Source organism: Stigmatopora argus, chromosome 9 (genome assembly GCF_051989625.1).
Source record: "Stigmatopora argus isolate UIUO_Sarg chromosome 9, RoL_Sarg_1.0, whole genome shotgun sequence".
Lineage (NCBI taxonomy): Eukaryota > Metazoa > Chordata > Actinopteri > Syngnathiformes > Syngnathidae > Stigmatopora > Stigmatopora argus.
In genome coordinates, this window is record NC_135395.1 from 12,381,120 (window position 1) to 12,398,844 (window position 17,725).

The window sequence follows — 17,725 nt, forward strand, 5'->3', positions numbered from 1 at the left end:
ACTCTTATGCACTCACACGTCCGCTCAGTAAAACTGCTCAGGGCCATTGTTGGCTTTTATTGATGCGTAGACCGTGTTGTTTTACCTTGTTTTGTCGCCGGTCTTTTGGTCGCCCGTTGTTTGGGTCCGGGCGACCAAAAGTCCCGCGACCAAAAGTCCGGCGACCAAAAGTCCGGCGACCAAAAGACCGGCGACCAAACGACTGCACACGGTCTAGTTCAAGTAAAAAGTAGCTAATTTAAAACAGTGAAAGTGAACGTCACTTGTGTGTGTTTAGTTATGACAACACTTTTTTTTGGTAGAAAATGTCACTCGTTTCACCAGTGGTAGACACATTGACGCTTGGATGGTTGCTGGAAGACAGCGTTAGTATCATGTATCTTGTCTTTTTCAAACATTCTCCCATCCGAATGAATCCGTGCAACTGACTGTGTGCTGACTGGCCAGGCACCAAACCAAGACAAGTGCATTCATGAAGAAGATAGCTGAGCAAGTGCTAAGTGTTTGCTTAATGAGGGCGACGTATTCCGAGGGCAGCGTTACTGTTGGCCCAGAGATGCTCCCCGGTCGCGTGGCCTTTGATCAGACACTCAGCACACCTGACATTTACACGCCTTCACGCGTTGCCACGTGTCATAAAACAAGCACACCGCTGCTGCCCTCACTCACGGGGCAGGGGTGATGTTTAATAACGGGGTGCGTATAATCACTCTGATTAGTATTCCTCGCTTGCACACAACCCCTGGGATAAACGAGGAGAGCAGGTAGTGTGTGTGTGGGTTTGTGTGTGAAGAGGGGACTGTTACATGTGTCATATCCATAAAGGTCTTTTTTTGTGGTGGCTGTAGCAAAGACCTTTAAGGGCTTGTCATTAGGTTACTTAACATCTCGTCTCTTCTGTGCCTCCATTTTTACAGCAACCCCCAGCATTAAAGCCATTAGCCCCAGTGAAGGCTGGACCACAGGGGGCGCTACAGTTATCATCATTGGGGACAACTTCTTTGATGGACTGCAAGTCATTTTTGGCACCATGTTGGTTTGGAGTGAGGTTGGTGGACCTTTTGTTATTTGAAAGTATGTAGGCTACTTTTATTGGGGGATATACTGTATTTTGCCTAGCGCTTACACGCAATAGGGTTGTTACTGGCATTAGACGAGGGGAACACCCTGGAATGGTGGTCAACCAATTGTTCTTTGCCGAAAAAATACCCCAAAAAAACATGTAGACTGTTTCTCCCATTGTCGATGTTTTTTTTTGTAAGAAATTGGTCAAAAAATACTCAAAATAAGTAAGAAATTACATAAATTAGACATAAATAATTGCCTTTTGTCTTAACTACTAGACATCGTCATCCCTACGGAAACTAGCAGATCTTTATTTTCTGCATTTTCGATTGGTTCAATTCAAAATGGCCTTAAATTATTCAAATTCCGTAAAAAGAATAATGGGTCAGTTTTGTCCAGTACAATACATATTTGCCGATTTCTTATGCCAAAACAACAGTTATTAAGCAAGAATGTCTGATATGTCTGTATTCCATGCATCTTATACGTATGCAATTCATTCTTATTTAATGGAAACAAGTTACAGTACAATTTCAACTCCCGCCAAAGCCCGTAATGTCGCCCTACTACTGCCCCACTTGGGTGAACAAAACTTTTCTAGATAATAATCAAACGCTTGAGATATACTGCAATGTGTAACAAAGTTACTGCCAGTTATTCCTAAGCAACAACTGTCAAAACAAGTCTGTTTTCCAACTGAGTGACACTCACCCACACAAAGCTGCATATAACTGTCACTCTTGAATATTAGGTTAACATAATGATCTGTCTATTCTTCCCCTCCATAAAATAATTCAAATGAATGACATTTAAAAAAAATACTGTCTTTACAGAAAAGCTGAATTAAGTTTTGTAAAATCTTTCACCCTAGATATTTATATATCCTTAAGACCAAGCCACTTTTTTGTTGGTGTTATTGTTTTTTTTTATCATTATTATTCATTTAAAAATATTTGTTTTTGTATGGATTTAGCCCAAGGCTCCGTGTCAAAACACATCCCAGTTTACACAAACGTTATAGCCTTGTGGAATTACAAACATATTATACAAGGTCATGCCAAAAAAAAAAAAACAAGAACAAAAAAACAGATGAGGCCATAAATGCAAAAACTTGGTATGTTATTTTTGTGAAAAGCTTAATTACAGTTTCCAAAATTTGAAACCAAATTGGCAGTAAGCTGTTCCATGCTAAAAATCTGTCTTATTATTGAAGTAAATAAGCATCTTTTGTCTCCCTCGTTGTCACCTCTTATATTTGTCAACTCCCAATTTTTTTCTTCTTCGTTCATATCTGAGGAATTTGCACGCTGTACCGTATGAATCACTTTACAAGGAGCATCTGCCACATAACAAAAATGTAAATTCAGTCTATGTGAGAAATTGAAGGTCAGCGTGCAGCACCGCCAAACAGCTTTCTCTTTAGTAAAAGAATTATTCTATAAAAAGCTCCTATATTATGGCGCCGGAACGTGAGTGGGGGTCAGACAATGGCAGAATGAAAGCCTAGTTAAGTGAGCAATAAAAGAGACGGTTTGAACAAAACACGTGCACGTACGCATAGATTGCACGTTGGCAGGAGCACTGATAGCTTTTGAGCGCCGCTAGCTTTGAGTGCTAGTTCGAGACAGGATGCGGAAAACGAGCACTCAGCGAGGTCTCATCTGTGTTTTGTCTTGTTGCCGCTTTCCTCCTTCAAAGAGCCTTCAGCACACGCACATGCATGCATGCACGGTGAGAGGGCCCATCAGCCACACTAAGTGAGCCTCTTAAAGACACCGTGGCGCTTTAATGTAAGGAAGACAACCAACGCTGACAGACACAGAGACGAGGGGCCAACCAGGATGAGCCTATCATACGTTTACTTATGTGGCATAATGGATGTTTGCTGAGGGAGTTTTTTCTTTTATTATTCACATACACGTAATTACCTTTGAAGCCTACTGTAAAGATCCATGCCAGCACCTATAACAATCTTTAGCATGACATCGCCTTGGGATTTGTCAGCTCACCTAAGGCCCAAAGAGTAAACCAGAGGCAAGGGGAAAAATCACAATTGGGGAAAAAAAGCTGAGTCAAAGGGTCACTGTTTAAAACTTGATTGAGTAATGCACAAGAATCGAATTATTATTTGTCTTAGTGGCACCCCGTTGTTGTTGTTTTTTTTCTTTACAAGTTATTTGCAAGAACTGGAGTCCTTCCAGCTGTAATGACTGATTCTTTATGTAAGCATGTTGAAGTGTTAATCGGCTTACAATTTCAAAACAAGACGTACACCAGTTATTGAGAAAATATCTCTGTTTTTGGTGTTATGATTGGCATCTTTGTTGTGTTTTGTCTTTACACAAAGGACATTACAATTTTCAGTAAATTATATTGCAGCACGGCCCGGAGTCAGCTGGGATAAGATCCAGCACCTCCCACGACCCTTATGAGGCTTAAGCGGTTCAGAAAATTAGATAAAATGAGATAAGATGAGGTTAGGTTTTATATATATTTTACAATTTATTATCATGAATTACTATTTTATGAACAAATCAACAAAATCAGGAATAAACACTGGACGTGACTACAATTAACACTCATTGACTATCATTCTCAACTATAAACATCCAATACATTTAATTTGGGAGCACTATCTGAGAATAAGTAACTTTCCAGTGACGGCGCCGCAGCGAATGATCACTGCTAAACTCTTCCAGTCAAAATCTATAGACATTTTGCACCGTCAATGGAAGCCGATGAGTTTAGAGCGCGTCAATGTTCAGTCTTATTTAGGAGTCCAACACTAACGAGCATGTCTGAAAGTGGCTAGCCGGGAAGATCAAACACACACACACAGCCCTCTGTCTGAAAATCCGCAATCCATGTAAATTGCCTGGGATGGGTGGCAGCGACCATTTGCTGCCAACCTCTCCCAATCAAAATGGATTGGACGTCTAGCATTGTCAGTGTTTAAGGAGTGGCCTGTAAAACACCTGCTTTTAATCTAAATAACGTCTCTGCCTCTTTATAGCTGATTACCCCGCATGCCATCCGTGTCCAGACTCCACCCAGACACATCCCTGGGGTCGTGGAGGTTACGCTGTCCTACAAATCCAAACAGTTCTGCAAAGGCACACCTGGACGTTTCATCTACACAGGTATTACCCAAGCGTCAACTCTGATTTCTTGTTTGTTTACATTAAGTTTAATCACTAACTCAGAGACAGCCACTGACGAGTGAAGTTGCTCAAGATATTGTCATTATCGGTTAAAATGTGAAAGATAAACGTATTTTCACCATAATGAGCGATGGAGTAGCAAAGCTGACATCACAGAAGAAATGTGTTTGCCCTCTTTTATGAAGCATGTGAAGGTCGGGGGGAGGTTTAACCTTTTGATTAGTGGGATTATTGAGATTTAACCCTGTCGAAGGCAGGCTCGAGGAACAGTGAGATACACCAGGAGAGTGAGATTTCGGACGGTGTGAAAAGCGGGAGTGTTACATCCGAATGTATCGTTGTAGATTTATGGCCACGCGATGAAAAGAGCAGCACAGAGAGTGAATGTGAAGCAGTGATTAACCGACGTGTGGACACAGGTCTCCGGGGAGAATGTGAATCACATAAATCTGTCTGTAATCTCAACTACTGATGGACTTAGCATGTAAGCCTCTGCTGGAAGTGCCAACATTTGACAAAATCACATTTGTGCGAGCGCTGGCTATGTCCCTAACATGCACTTGCGTGTCTTTTAATGACTCTACATTAACAGAATCTGCATCCGTTTGCAAACTTGTGGCAAAGGCGACAATTTCCTTCCCAGGCTAGTCTATATGTGTTGAGGTAGTGGAGGCACACACTCGCATTGACACTAACTGCATTAGGAAGACAGAGGGCAGATGGGTGGGCAGGCTTTGCCATGCCAGAGCTGTCCAACAGCCCTCAACTCTGCCAAGACTGTAAATGTGTGGCGGTTTGTGCGTACGCGCGTGTGTGTCCAGACTTTGAATGCGCCAGACATGTGGGAAGCGTATGCATAAACACCCCATCTTTTCCCAGCCCTCCACTCTTTCACCTTGTCACAGTCACTTATTCAAAACTTGCCCCTGTGAATGAATTCATCCCCCCTCTGCCTCTTGGCCTCTATACAGGCACATTGGAGAATCTCAACAGGTGAGATTTAGCAGAGGTCATCCATTGGGAGCCTAAAACACACATTGTACACACATAGTACACACATGATGCTACTTGCCAAGCCCTGGCACCTTCACAGTGATACAGTCAACTGTGTCAAGGCAGAGATACCATTTTACTCTTTGCCCTCTTCAGAGTCCGCATTTCAAGAAAGTACTTTGCAGTTATCCTTCAATTAGGGCCACAAAGGAGACTTTTGATAATTACTCTTTATTTATGTGACTTATTCAGTAATAATTACATTATTTGTTCTTCATAATGGAAATCAGGGAATGATTACTGCACTCTTTCTTTTGCTTTTTTATTCTTTTAAATAAAAAAAAAGATTTTTTTCTTCTTAGTTTTTCATTTAGGAAAAAAGTTGGCAACCAATTCAGGCTGTCCCTCAGCTACTGTAAAATAGTTGTCTGGGATTTAAACCTGTTAAAATTGATCTAAAAGAAACATTTTCCTGCTTTTTTTCTTTTATTAAAATATATATGTATACATTAGATTTAAATGACATTTCTATATTATAGAAATAAGGGCATGCCGTTTGTTGTTTGGCAATTTAATGATGAAACTAATGGTATTAAGCCATTACACGCAATATTATTTAATAATTATTCATCATTCGCTATAATTTCTTTGCTGGTTAAGGTTTTCATGTTACAAAACAACGACAATTTCAGGATATTCTAATTCTCTCTCCATGTTATTTTCATTTTGACTTAAAGACAGTTTAAAGAAAAAGAAAATATTTGCATGTTTTACTTTTCACTTTCTTGTTTTATAAAGTCATACGTAATAGAAATTAGAAAACCAAAAAAAGATATGAAATAGAGAATACTTCCATCGCCTTTAGTGGCAGCCAATAAGTTAAGAGGCTTTAAAAAAATGAGTATGTGAACAATTCGGCGCTCAACAATATTTGTAAATGGTTAATCTGCTATCATGATCGACGCCGACTAACTTGAACACCAATTTTTTGGTTGTTGATGACTCTGTAAACTGCAACAGGTTTACCTCTTCTCCTATAAGAAGCATAGGCAAATTATTTGGAGAAATAAAGCAATGAATGAGAATCGATAGTAGTGGATGAAAACAGGAGCACGGCAGAGAGAGATGGTGGATTACCATGGGCCATGTTGCCCTCCTGGGTCTGTTTGGCACCAGTTTGAGCCCAGTTGCCAGTGGGTACTAATCATGGAGGATTGGCAGCGCGGCGTGGCAGCTGGCAGCATACGCACCCACCCCAGCACGACAGTCCCCCCTCGCAGACACGCATACGTTCGTACGTGGTGTGCACGCACACATACACACATGCCCACCCTGAATTACATTGGGGACAGCTGGCATTGCTAATCAACTTCTGCTGAGGAGAGGAAAGCGAACAGCACAGAGACCTAATTAAGTCAACACTACCCAATACTGCTGCTGCTGCTACTTTGCAAACACACACACACACACACACACACACACACACACATACGTGTGCATACATACATGGACACCGTCCATAGGCTTGCTCAGCATGATCATTGGTACTCCCGAAGAATCCGCGTGCGACAGCATAAACACAAACATTCTGCCCAGTGGTAGTAGGCCAGAAGAGAGGAGAGAAGGAAGGGAATTTTGGTGGAGAAGAGATTGGGAGAGAAGCCATTACTGTAATGTGTTCTCCGCTGTCTCTAAGGACTCCTCTGCCATTAGACTTCAGAAAGCTCCAATTAGACTCATCAAAGGCAATTAAGCTCTTCACTGATAAGAATAAAAGAATGTTTTTTCATTCTCTGCTCTTCTTCTGTCTTTTCATCCCCTTATCCCACTTCTGTTCATCTCCCTGCCCTCTGCCTTACCCACCTCTGGGGTTTAGATTCCCCTAATCTGGCTCCTTCTCTCTCTCTCTCTCTCCTCCTCACCACCCTCTCCTACTCCGACCCTGTGAAATGCATTTACATGTTTGGCTCTGTGTCACCTTTAACCGGATTGCTGTCTTTATGACATTCATCAGCCAAGTGCTCTCTTTTCTTTTCTCCGTGCAATAATAGTGCGTGTCAGAGGGGCCCTTGTGCGCTTGTTTGTGTGAGTGGCGCAGAGGTGTTGGCCACAGATTGAGAAAATTGATGAATCGCCCTTGTCGTTCAAAAGGCAATCCCTCCCTTCTCAGTATGCAGCCTTGTCTGCTTAGTGCTTCCACTCCAGTCTGGGCTGATATTAAAAGGCCCGCTTGCCCATATTAAGGTTGCCGCCGCATGCGGCAGGAGACATCTGCACACGCGCACGGACAAATATTAGGGGTAGTTGCTCAGTGCTCGCTGGATATTAGATGCGTAGGGAACATCATTCGCCATCAGCCAGATTGAGAGGAAAAGACAAAAGTTAAAAACTGAATTTAAACCAGAAGGGATGACTCATTACATTTTTTAACAGTTTCTGGGTTCAAATTTCATTTTCGTTGTCCACTTATTTGACAAAATACAGAGAGTGGAGGAAATCAAAATGTGAGAATGCAGTAAAACTCGTCATTGATAAATATTGTCAATCACCTTTGAAATTATCATGACGGATGAGTAAGTTACATAAAATAAACCAAGTGCATGCCAAGAGAATTAAAAGAGAGTCAATACTTCTGAAAATAGCCAGTACTCCCAGTTATTAAAGAAAAGCGAAGCTTTAATGGTAAATGTTCTCTTCCCTTTTATTAAATGACCCAAAATAGTTACTTTCAAAGAATTAACATTTATTCACATAACTATAGCCTAAACAGTACAACATGACAAGCTGACCCGACGTCTCGACCTCACTCCAAATCACTCCCAAATGCACTAAAGTCTTCCTCTTCAGTATTACTTCTAAACACTCTGCCAACTCTTGGAGTACAGGTCATTTACAGTAAATGTCATAAATGTCTTATAACTTATATGTGATATGTCTTATAAATCAACATCTATAAGTCGCAGACCCAGCCAAACTTGGACAATAACTGTGATTAATAGTCCAGAAAATACGGTAGTTATGCTCTACTATTGACCAGCAACCAGTTCACCTTCTAGGATAGAAAATGGTTGGAACGACCTTAAATAATGATGATTTTTCTATTCATCTTGGTTGGCTTTTGTCCACAATGCTAATGGATCCCTTTGTATACCTGCAGATCGTCCGATTGTTTTGTTTGTTTTTTATCAATATTTTTAGCAATGTCTTTTTGGGGAAGAGGACTATCAATGCATGTGTTAATAGCATTTGGCTGTCAATCATACCGTTTTTTTAATTTATACTTCTGGTCTGGCCTTGTTCCTATCCCCCACAATTGGGGATGGGGGTTGCACTGCATAGCATTTTTCAGTTTGTTAGAGAAAACTCCATCTGCATTTGTAACATATTGTTAAGTTATTGCCTCTCTGTCAATGTCAATCAAAACCAAGCATTATTATCCGTGTTGCGGCAGAATTTGGATACAGCTCTTGTATTGGATCTCATTAGATAGTGCAGGTGTCAATGCAGCCATCCATCAATAATGCCTGTGCAAAAGGGAACATAATGAGAGTGGAAATCCAGTGCCTACCTTTCTATCCAAACAGACTCCCAGATATACTCCTCATTCATATGCACACGCGATACAATGAGCACATTCGCGCACATCCCCGACACTCGACAACAGCGTGTAGTCATCTGGCAATAAAAGTGGGGCGCAAGCACGAGGAGATCAATTACTTGTCTTGCGCCTATTTGCGAATGCCGTCTTTTATTGAGCCTGGGTGGAGGCCTTCTGTTGATTAAAACGGCCGGTCTCCAGCTGGAGACAGGGGGCCAGCTGAGATAGCGCCACACGTTCGCATTTACGCCATTTTAACTGCAGGGAAATTCACACCTCTATTTGAGATTGAGATTAATTTTCTGCACCATGTGGCTTGTCTTCCCTCTTTAGCATGCTCAGTTCTTATTACACAAGCATCTGCTCCGTGATGATGATGTAAATGAATTTGGAAATGTAGGTTGTTTTATACGCCGGCAAAATGAGCAGCACACACCGAGGGAAATGATTTCCTGTTTTGTAGTTTCTTAATTCAAGCGCACTTTTCATCCATACTTCCAGAATTTGCATTCTCCCACTGTGCATCCATGCTGTCAGGTATTGTTAAGCGTCGACATGTGCTTTTTTCTTTTTTTTCTTCTTCTTCTTTGCTACAGATAATTAGAGCTTAGGTTGTAGTCGCTTCCACACCTCAATTGATTTGTAGAATCTTTTAGCACCCCTCCACCACCTCCCATTCTCTACCTTGCTTTAAGAGCAAAAAGCTCCACTCATCTGTTTTCTCTGTATGAATTTCCAGCCATGCATTAGTCTCTCTGACATTTTCAAGCAATGCTTTATTTAGCTTGTCGGATTCTCCAAATAAACGCAATCTCAGGGTTTATGGAAAAATGGATAAAAATTAGATTGTAGGGTATTGATCTGGATTGCTAGTAGTGGGAGGTGCGTGTATGTGTGTGTGTGTAGTGGCGGGTGAAGGGGGGGGGGCGGCTCTCATCTGTGTGTAGGGGGTAGAAATGAAGCCGTAATTCAGGGCTATTGAACCCCCTGCCACTGGCGGCATCGATCGCCAAGCAGCGCTTATGAGATCACACCTGAGCACTGGAGACTGTAGAGGGGAGGGGGGCTGGCGCGCAAGTGGGGCGGGGGTTTACGAATGAGTTGAGAGGGAGAAAGACAGAGAGATTGGGAGTTGTGATGCCATCAGCTCCTAACCCACTGTCTGAGGGCCTGAGAATGTGCTAACACCAGTCGCAGAGCCAATTACCTAACCCCGCAAGTATAAGTTGTGACACAAGACTAGTGGACACTGTACTTGGCCCTCCTCTCCTCCGTCTTTTCCTCCTCCACTCTTGGTAACAGCCAAGGATCTGACCTCTCAATTATAGTCCTCCACCTCCCGCAGCCCCCCCATTTTCCCCTCCCCTCGAGCACACACCTCCATCTCTCCATCCCACCTCTGTCTTCCTCTTAGCCGATCACCCATTCCGACCCACTCCCCCTGCGGCTCTGTGGGTTATTATAGTGAAATATGAAGCGGTGTAGATTCTAAGCTTCATGAAATTTCCATGAGCATTGATCTGATCTGATGTGGGTGATTGCTAGGTGAATCCCTCCAGTCCAGGGTTGTTGCTCATCTATTCATTTATTTATGGCATTTATGTTTTACTGGCTTTGATTTGCTCTTCTGGAGAGCGACAGCTAAAGATTATAAATATACCTGTACAGGAGAATACGCTCTGGACTCTGGAGTGCACTTCCATGCTTAGGGGTCTACAGTTGGACTCGTTTTGAGTTTTCTTCCAGCATTAATTTCCCGTGTGAAATGGGAGAGATGGAAAACAGATGTATGAGTCTAAAATTCCCCAAAGAGACCTTGGCAGGTAGAACGATGTGCACAATGCTTTGCGTGTGTATTGTGTTTCTTCTTTTTTTTTTTCCTAAGGTCCTTGAAAATGAGCAGATAATGTGACCTGTTTTCTCAATTACTGAGATTGCCTCTTTATTTATAACGGCTTTTCTGTACAGGTTTTTATTATTATGTTGCATCTGAGAATCGTGTTACATTGTGAAGAAATGACGGAAAACAAATTGCCAATAACAACACAAGGCTTTCGGGTTTTGTTAGAACAATTATATGATACTGTAGGCCTAATTGAAAGCCCATTTGGATTCATAAGACTGGACAATTACCCTGAATTAGGAAATAATATCAAATATTTATCCCTAGACATAATTTGGTCTCAACGCTAGTATGTCATTGAGTAGTACGATGCGCAAAAAGCCAAAGCAAAGATAAATGCCCTAAAATGATTGATTGAATTACTAATTGTTTTTACTCTGGTTTATTTCAAACATCTGGAAAGGAAAACGTTTTATTACAACCTTCTTTTTTAAATTAGTCTTTGCTTTAACGTAACACAACATATTATTACTGTTCATGTTTAAAACAAATATTCCTTCAAGCATTGCTGTACTGTTAACAGCATTTTCTCACGAGCCCAATTGCTTCACTTTGGAAAGAATTCAATTCAATTTTATTCTTTTCTTATGGGAAAGTTTTAAAATCAAATTAGAGATCAAGTATCTAAGAACAGATTGGGTTTGACCTCCGCAGTTCCACTACAGTTGCTTTCTTTTCTCCCAAATATAGAATTCTGTAGCCTGTTACTCAGCCTGACTAAAAGAAAAATTCCATCAGGAGATCTAAATCCTTGTTTAAATGCACGCGACAGTGTTGCAAGACTCAGTTTTAAAAGTATCTTTAAAACTCTCCTATACAGACTTTTGGTCTTTGCTAGATAGCATGTTCTTGAGCACAAGACTGTGCCTTATAAAACAGAGAATCCACCATCCTCTCACTTTGCTCTATTTTCAGCTTCTGTTTGAATGAACCATTCAGAGAGGAGTCATGCAGAAGCCACTAGAGGTCCAGCAGGACAGCTTGTACTCATAGCCTCTGGGGGCCTCTTTTCTAAGGGCCGCCTAGTCAGCCTGGCTGCTCAGATGTGAGGCGAGCAGGGCATCAGCCCTCGGGAAACGTCCAAGCTGTGACCCACAGGGGAGACAGACGGATGGCACAAACACATAAGGGCAATTCCTCATAAATAGGACTTTGTTGGTTCATCTGACCAAACCAAACATTTCTTCATTAGATTTTCCAACCTTAAGTTGAAACGCAAGTCATCTTGTCACCTATTGACTGCCAGTAATGGCAATAACAGTCAAAGGTATTTTAGCTGGGGGGCTGGAACCAATGGAATGATCAATAAATATGGCCTGGATGTCTATTGCTCTCAATCCTACTGAAAATGTATTGTTTTACATACTTATTTGGCAAATTAGATCTTAATTTCCGTACTTTTTTCAAAGGTAAAATGGCACTGGAACATAATTCTCTACTAGCAGCTCCCTGTTCAAATGGAAATTTATCTTTTTTTTTTGTTTTTCCATTATTTATTTATGGTTATTCTTATGATCATTATTCAAATTGGCAGGGAAAATGGCCAAAACCCCAAGCCATAATAGATTAAAGACTCATGACTGTCAATGGCCGTGGAATATTTGGGTTTTTCATTTATTTCATATTTCTTTCAATGAATTATTTTTTTTAGTTTTGATTTCATTCAATTAAACAATTAACAAATTGGAGCAAATTTAGCTGCCTTCCCCTCATTTAAATTGATAGGACGTCTAACAATGTCATTTACAGTCAATGAGTTATTGACTTTGTGAAGAGTTAAAAAAAAATCACCCTCCCTTGTCGCAGTCAAATCATCCCACCCTTACGTGTATCCCCTCTTCCTATTTGGTAGCCTGCTTTATACCCACATAGCTACAGAGCTCTTTGCCAAATCAATGATGGCAAACTAGTCAAGACTGTTATCCATGCATGTGCATTGACACCCCAGGCAACCCCGATGAGGAAGGGGGGATCGGAGGAGGGAAGCTTCGAAAGAACAGGGAGCAAGAGAAGAGTAGTACTACATTAGGAATTAATTATATGCGGAGAGCATTTATCCAGCAATCCTCCTCTGAAGTGTTTGTACTGTAAGCTTCAGATCTTCATTGTATTTATTCAAATGTTTAAATATTCATGCTAAATCTTCTCATATTCAATTACAGTAGCGCGACCACAGCATACAGAGAGAGTGCTCGCTCCCTGCTGTCTCGATGATCTGACTCTCTCTGTATGTACTGTATATGTGTGTGCAAATGCCTGTGTGCGTGTGTGTTTAGCTTGTTCCCCGGAGCGATCAAGCCTTTGTTATATTGAAACCCGGCTCTGTAATTGCTTATATTAGTCGCTGATCAACGCAGAACCACAGGACACACATGCTCAAACACACCCTCACACACATTTACATCCCAAAATACCAATCCTGCCTTTTTATTAGCAGCCAAGCAGACGACAGAGAGAGAGAGAGAGATTCATTACAAGTAAACAAAGACGCACACTGGACGAATAGAACAGCCGCACTTTCTCCATTTTTAGTCTAACCGTTGTCGAATTCACACATTTCTACACCAGAATTAAATCCCTCATTTATCTTGTGGCTATCATACAAGTGTTTTTTTATGAGCAAGAATCAAGCATTTGAATTTCCCATCTGTCTTTTCTTGTTTGTGTTCAGCGCTGAACGAACCGACTATAGACTACGGCTTCCAGAGGTTACAAAAGGTCATCCCCAGACACCCCGGAGACCAAGAGAGATTACCCAAGGTACCGTGCATCCACAATTCCTCTCATTTGTCGGGGCTCATGTCGCTCTGCCACACGCAATTATTACACGGCAATTTGTCTTGGTAACACTGATACCAAGATGTATTTGCGTCTCCTACAGTTTCATATGGCGTCCGGATATACGTGCCACAAGGGCAGCATGACCTCACATACAGACAAATGACTGTATTCCCTGGACACTGAGACACTTTGCAGTGTGAACATTAACATTTTATTACTCGCTCATGGTCATTTTCTGCAGTTTATTTTGCAGGGAAAACGCACAAGCAGCTCTATTCATGCTCGCGCTGCGCGTAAGGTCGTTTAGATTGGCAAAGGGGGGCTGATGGTGGGAGGAAGAAGGGGGGAGAAGCAAAGGAGGAGGTTGAGAAAAGAGAGAGAGAGTAAGAGGGAGAGAGAGAGAGAGAGAGAGAGAGGCAAAAGGAGGTTAGGTGATCCATCATAGCTGTCCAGTCTTACCTCCTGCCGGGTCAGTGGATCGAAGTCAACCCCGGGTGGACTTTATTACTTCCAACACACACGTTTTGGCAGCGCGGCATGCACACACATCCACGGAAAACGTCACAGAGCAGTGCAGATGGAAAGCCCAGGTAGATGTAGAAGGAAGATAAAGAAATCACTTGTCCTGGTGGTGTGTCATGTCTGCTGGATACAGAACTTGTCCTGCTGATGTCTTTTACACCTTACATTTCTCTTTTTCGTCTTCTATCCCCCCCTTCACCGTGTGGTGTCTCCCCCTCTAAATGAACAGCGGTTGTTGGCAGGTCCAGTTGTTCATTTCAGCACTATTGATTCGTGCCTTTATTAGGTAATAACAGTTTGTTGACCACACTCCTCTCGACGGTTGGCCTCAATCATTAGAGGGGCACACGCTGGCAACTTTTTGCGCCCATTCAGTGCAAGCCAAGCCTGTTTTTCCTCGCACAATTCTTAAATCAGGAACAAAGTTTTCCCCCAGGCACCTTTAGTGAGGAGATTCTTAATGAACCTTGGAAATGCCTGCTCTGTCTCCATATGTCGAGATGATGAACCAGCGTCCAGCTGCACCGCGCTGCCGCTAATAGTCCGGCGAGCGCTGGAAGCCGGAACACAGACGGACCGCGTGGTGCTTTGTAGCTCAGGTTGTGGTGCAGGGGAGGGGATCTGGGCCCGGCTAATGAGTGACCGTCCTGCCAGACGAGGCCAGGCTCTGCTCTGGATCAGGTTCCCCTTCCTGTTGACGTCTCGGCGGGCCCGACTTTACGGGAAGAGACCCTGCGCCCAGGAAATGGTCTCTCCTTACAGCAGCAGGGCAAGGCAGGCAGCACGGCGCTAACCACATTTATCTGTTTATCAGAATGACTCTGGAGCGCTGCCTAATCGCGTTTAGCTTCTGGACAGATCCCTTTGCTAACGAGAGACCGATAAGTAGAAGAGGCACTGGACCATGAAAGAGTGATTAATAGAGAAAATGGAAAACGGGGAGAAGAAGAGGAGACATAGAGTTGATGTTGTATCTACGTATAGCCAGGTTGACATTTTTTAAAAATAAAATTCCAATTCAGTCAAAAACAAAACATTGGTACATTAAAGAAAAAAGCAATGAAAAGAAATACTACAGGTGATTATCATTCATTCAATGTGGGTAAATACGTCCAAACCATTTGAACTAGAATGGGGGGAGTGATCATTCTCTGTTAACTATAGTTAATTGCAATTGGGCAATTTTTTTTAAATCTTTTTTTTAATTGTGTGTAACTTAAGTTTATAGAGATCCAACCACCAGCTGACAGTAATTGTTCGCTGTTAATTGTTTTTACTGCAACCTGTGTGGAGTTTGCATGTTCTCCCTCCCTGGGCCTGCGTGGATTTTCTCCGGGTACTCCGGTTTCCTCCCATGTTCCAAAAACATGCATCGTGGGCTCATTGCACACTCTAAATTGTCCCGAGGTATAAGTGTGTAAGTGAATGGTTGCCCATCTCCTCGTGCCCTGCGATCGACCGGCCACCAATTCAGGGTGTCCCCTGCCTCTGGCCCGAAGTCAGCTGGGATAGGTTCCAGCACCCCCTGCGACCCTAGTGAGGATGAAGCAGTTCAGAAAATGAATGAAAATGAAGCCATATTATGTCATTCTATTTCGCAATCCCCTAACCCCAAGCAGGAAGCACGAAGGCCTCGAGCAGCTTTTTGACACCTTCATCCATGGACGTTGTCCTCCACCATTAGAAGAATTGTTTGTGCCACAATGCTTCTCTCTTCCCTCATTTCCTCTGCTTCCTCCTCTTGTCCTCCCCCATCCATCCATTTACCTATCCAGCAATCCCTAGGAGGCATCTGGCATGGAGGAAAAGTAGCGAGTAGCAGGCGAGGGAACGACACATACATACTAAAGAACCACTTAGCTCAAGCGGGCCTCTACATTTCTCAATCACGCCAAGCGGGCCTCCTCTCTGGTCCCCCTCTTTTCCTGTCTCCTCCCTGTGCATGCCCCCCACCCTCACCCAGATAGTGCTAGTAATGGGAGGTTAACACAGAGGCAGCGCTCCCATTATTGAGTGAATTTAGCACCTTGGACAGCGCTCTACAATCTTTATTGCTTTGCTGACCCTCCCGTCATGTCCTGGGCGTGCTCGACAGCCCCCGTATGTGTGTGCGCGCCCGTGTGTGTGATATGAGGTCTGATTGAAAGGCAGTGTGTCACGGAACAGAGAGCACACATGCTCCGGGGCTTGTTCACAGCGAGGGATACACTGAGGAGGGTATAACGCACAGCGTGGGTGTGCGTGTGCTCGTGTGTGTGTGTGTGTGTGTGTGTGTAAGAGGGAGAGAAAGAGAGAAAGAAAAAGAAATGAGGTAGCATTGGAGGGAAGGGGGCAGCAATTTTCTGGTTGTCGCGCCTCCAGCATATATCCTGGCCCCGGCACATTAACTTTTAAAAAGGGTTTCGTAGAGCTCAAGGTGTCTACATCACACACATACACGCACATCTACTATAAGGGCCGCCTTGAGACACACGTAGACTAAACGAAAAGAACAGACAGGCTAAAAGGGGGGTAAGTGATAGAAAATGAGGACAAAGTCCAGCAAGAGTATGCAAGAATAAATGTTTGATATGGGAAATTCCACTCCATTCAGCACTGCAGATAAATGGATGTCGGGCTACCCATGTGGAACATTAGCAGGGTCGAGAAGGGTTTGAAGTCAGGTAAGAGGGGAGTTGTATCGCTGTCAGACCACTGATATGTTGTGCTTAGCTAGATTGATACGTGATCATGAGCAGGAGATACATGATCCAGCAGGAAGGGGGGGGAAGAAGATGCAAAAGATGCTTGACTGATAAAGAGATACAGGCTCATGTTTTATTCACGGCTAACCCATACGCTCCCAAACTGCCCAGCCAGTAACAAAGTGCACGGACAGAGCCATTTCTCTTCCTCTTGCCTGCTCTCAGCGCCGTCTTCCTGTCGTGCAGCCTCTGTTCTGCATTCACAGCATAATGCTGCTAGTGAGATGTAATGAAAGTGACTGGAGTCCTCCAGCTGCCACACTCATGAGCAATCTCCCTACTCTTTTTGTTCCTGATTGTAGGAGGTAATCTTAAAAAGAGCGGCAGACCTGGTCGAAGCCTTGTACGGGATGCCTCACAACAACCAGGTAAGGCACCGAAACTCTAGCGCCATCATGCTCACCTACTATGCTCTTGTTTGAGATATTTGGTAGCTATTGTGGTATTAGGTAGATACACAACTCTTTTATTAGAAGATAATCTCATTGAATAATAAGTCATTTTGAAGAAACATTTAAGTAGTTTTATCAACAATCAAAAGTCCTGTGACAGATTACCATACTTATTTTGAGGTGACACCCTAGTTTTACATGCTCTGATGCTGACTCACAGCTCAGGAAACTCTATTGCTGAGAAAGAGAGAGAACCTGACCTCTTTCATTACTATTCTCCCCCTTTACCAGGAGATGATCCTAAAACGAGCAGCGGACATCGCGGAGGCCCTCTACACAACTGTGCCGCGAGGGCACAACCAGCTAGCCGGCCTTGGGTCTGGATCAGTCCACGCGGGCATGATGGCCGTAAACTCCTTCACCGGGTCGGAAGTGGCCCAAACAGCCAATCAGGGTGAGTCACGACGAAACTGATCTACTTGTAATTGTAAAATACAAAATAGTAATTGCAAACGTAAAAAAAAAGTGTCGACGTCTTGTCGTCAAGTCCGATAATTAAACGTGCG

At 42.9% G+C, this 17,725-nt stretch overlaps 1 protein-coding gene across 6 annotated transcripts in view; it reads left to right on the forward strand.

Moving 5' to 3' along the window:
- Positions 1 to 17,725, forward strand: part of ebf1a (EBF transcription factor 1a) — a 62,744-nt gene that overhangs the window by 35,287 nt on the left and 9,732 nt on the right. For all 6 annotated transcript variants that reach the window (XM_077609491.1, XM_077609494.1, XM_077609490.1 and 3 more), the window contains exons 9-13: positions 918 to 1,048; positions 4,079 to 4,205; positions 13,392 to 13,480; positions 17,070 to 17,135; positions 17,451 to 17,613. In XM_077609491.1, the coding sequence (XP_077465617.1) occupies positions 918 to 1,048; positions 4,079 to 4,205; positions 13,392 to 13,480; positions 17,070 to 17,135; positions 17,451 to 17,613 (576 nt within the window). The remainder of the gene's footprint in view (positions 1 to 917; positions 1,049 to 4,078; positions 4,206 to 13,391; positions 13,481 to 17,069; positions 17,136 to 17,450; positions 17,614 to 17,725) is intronic.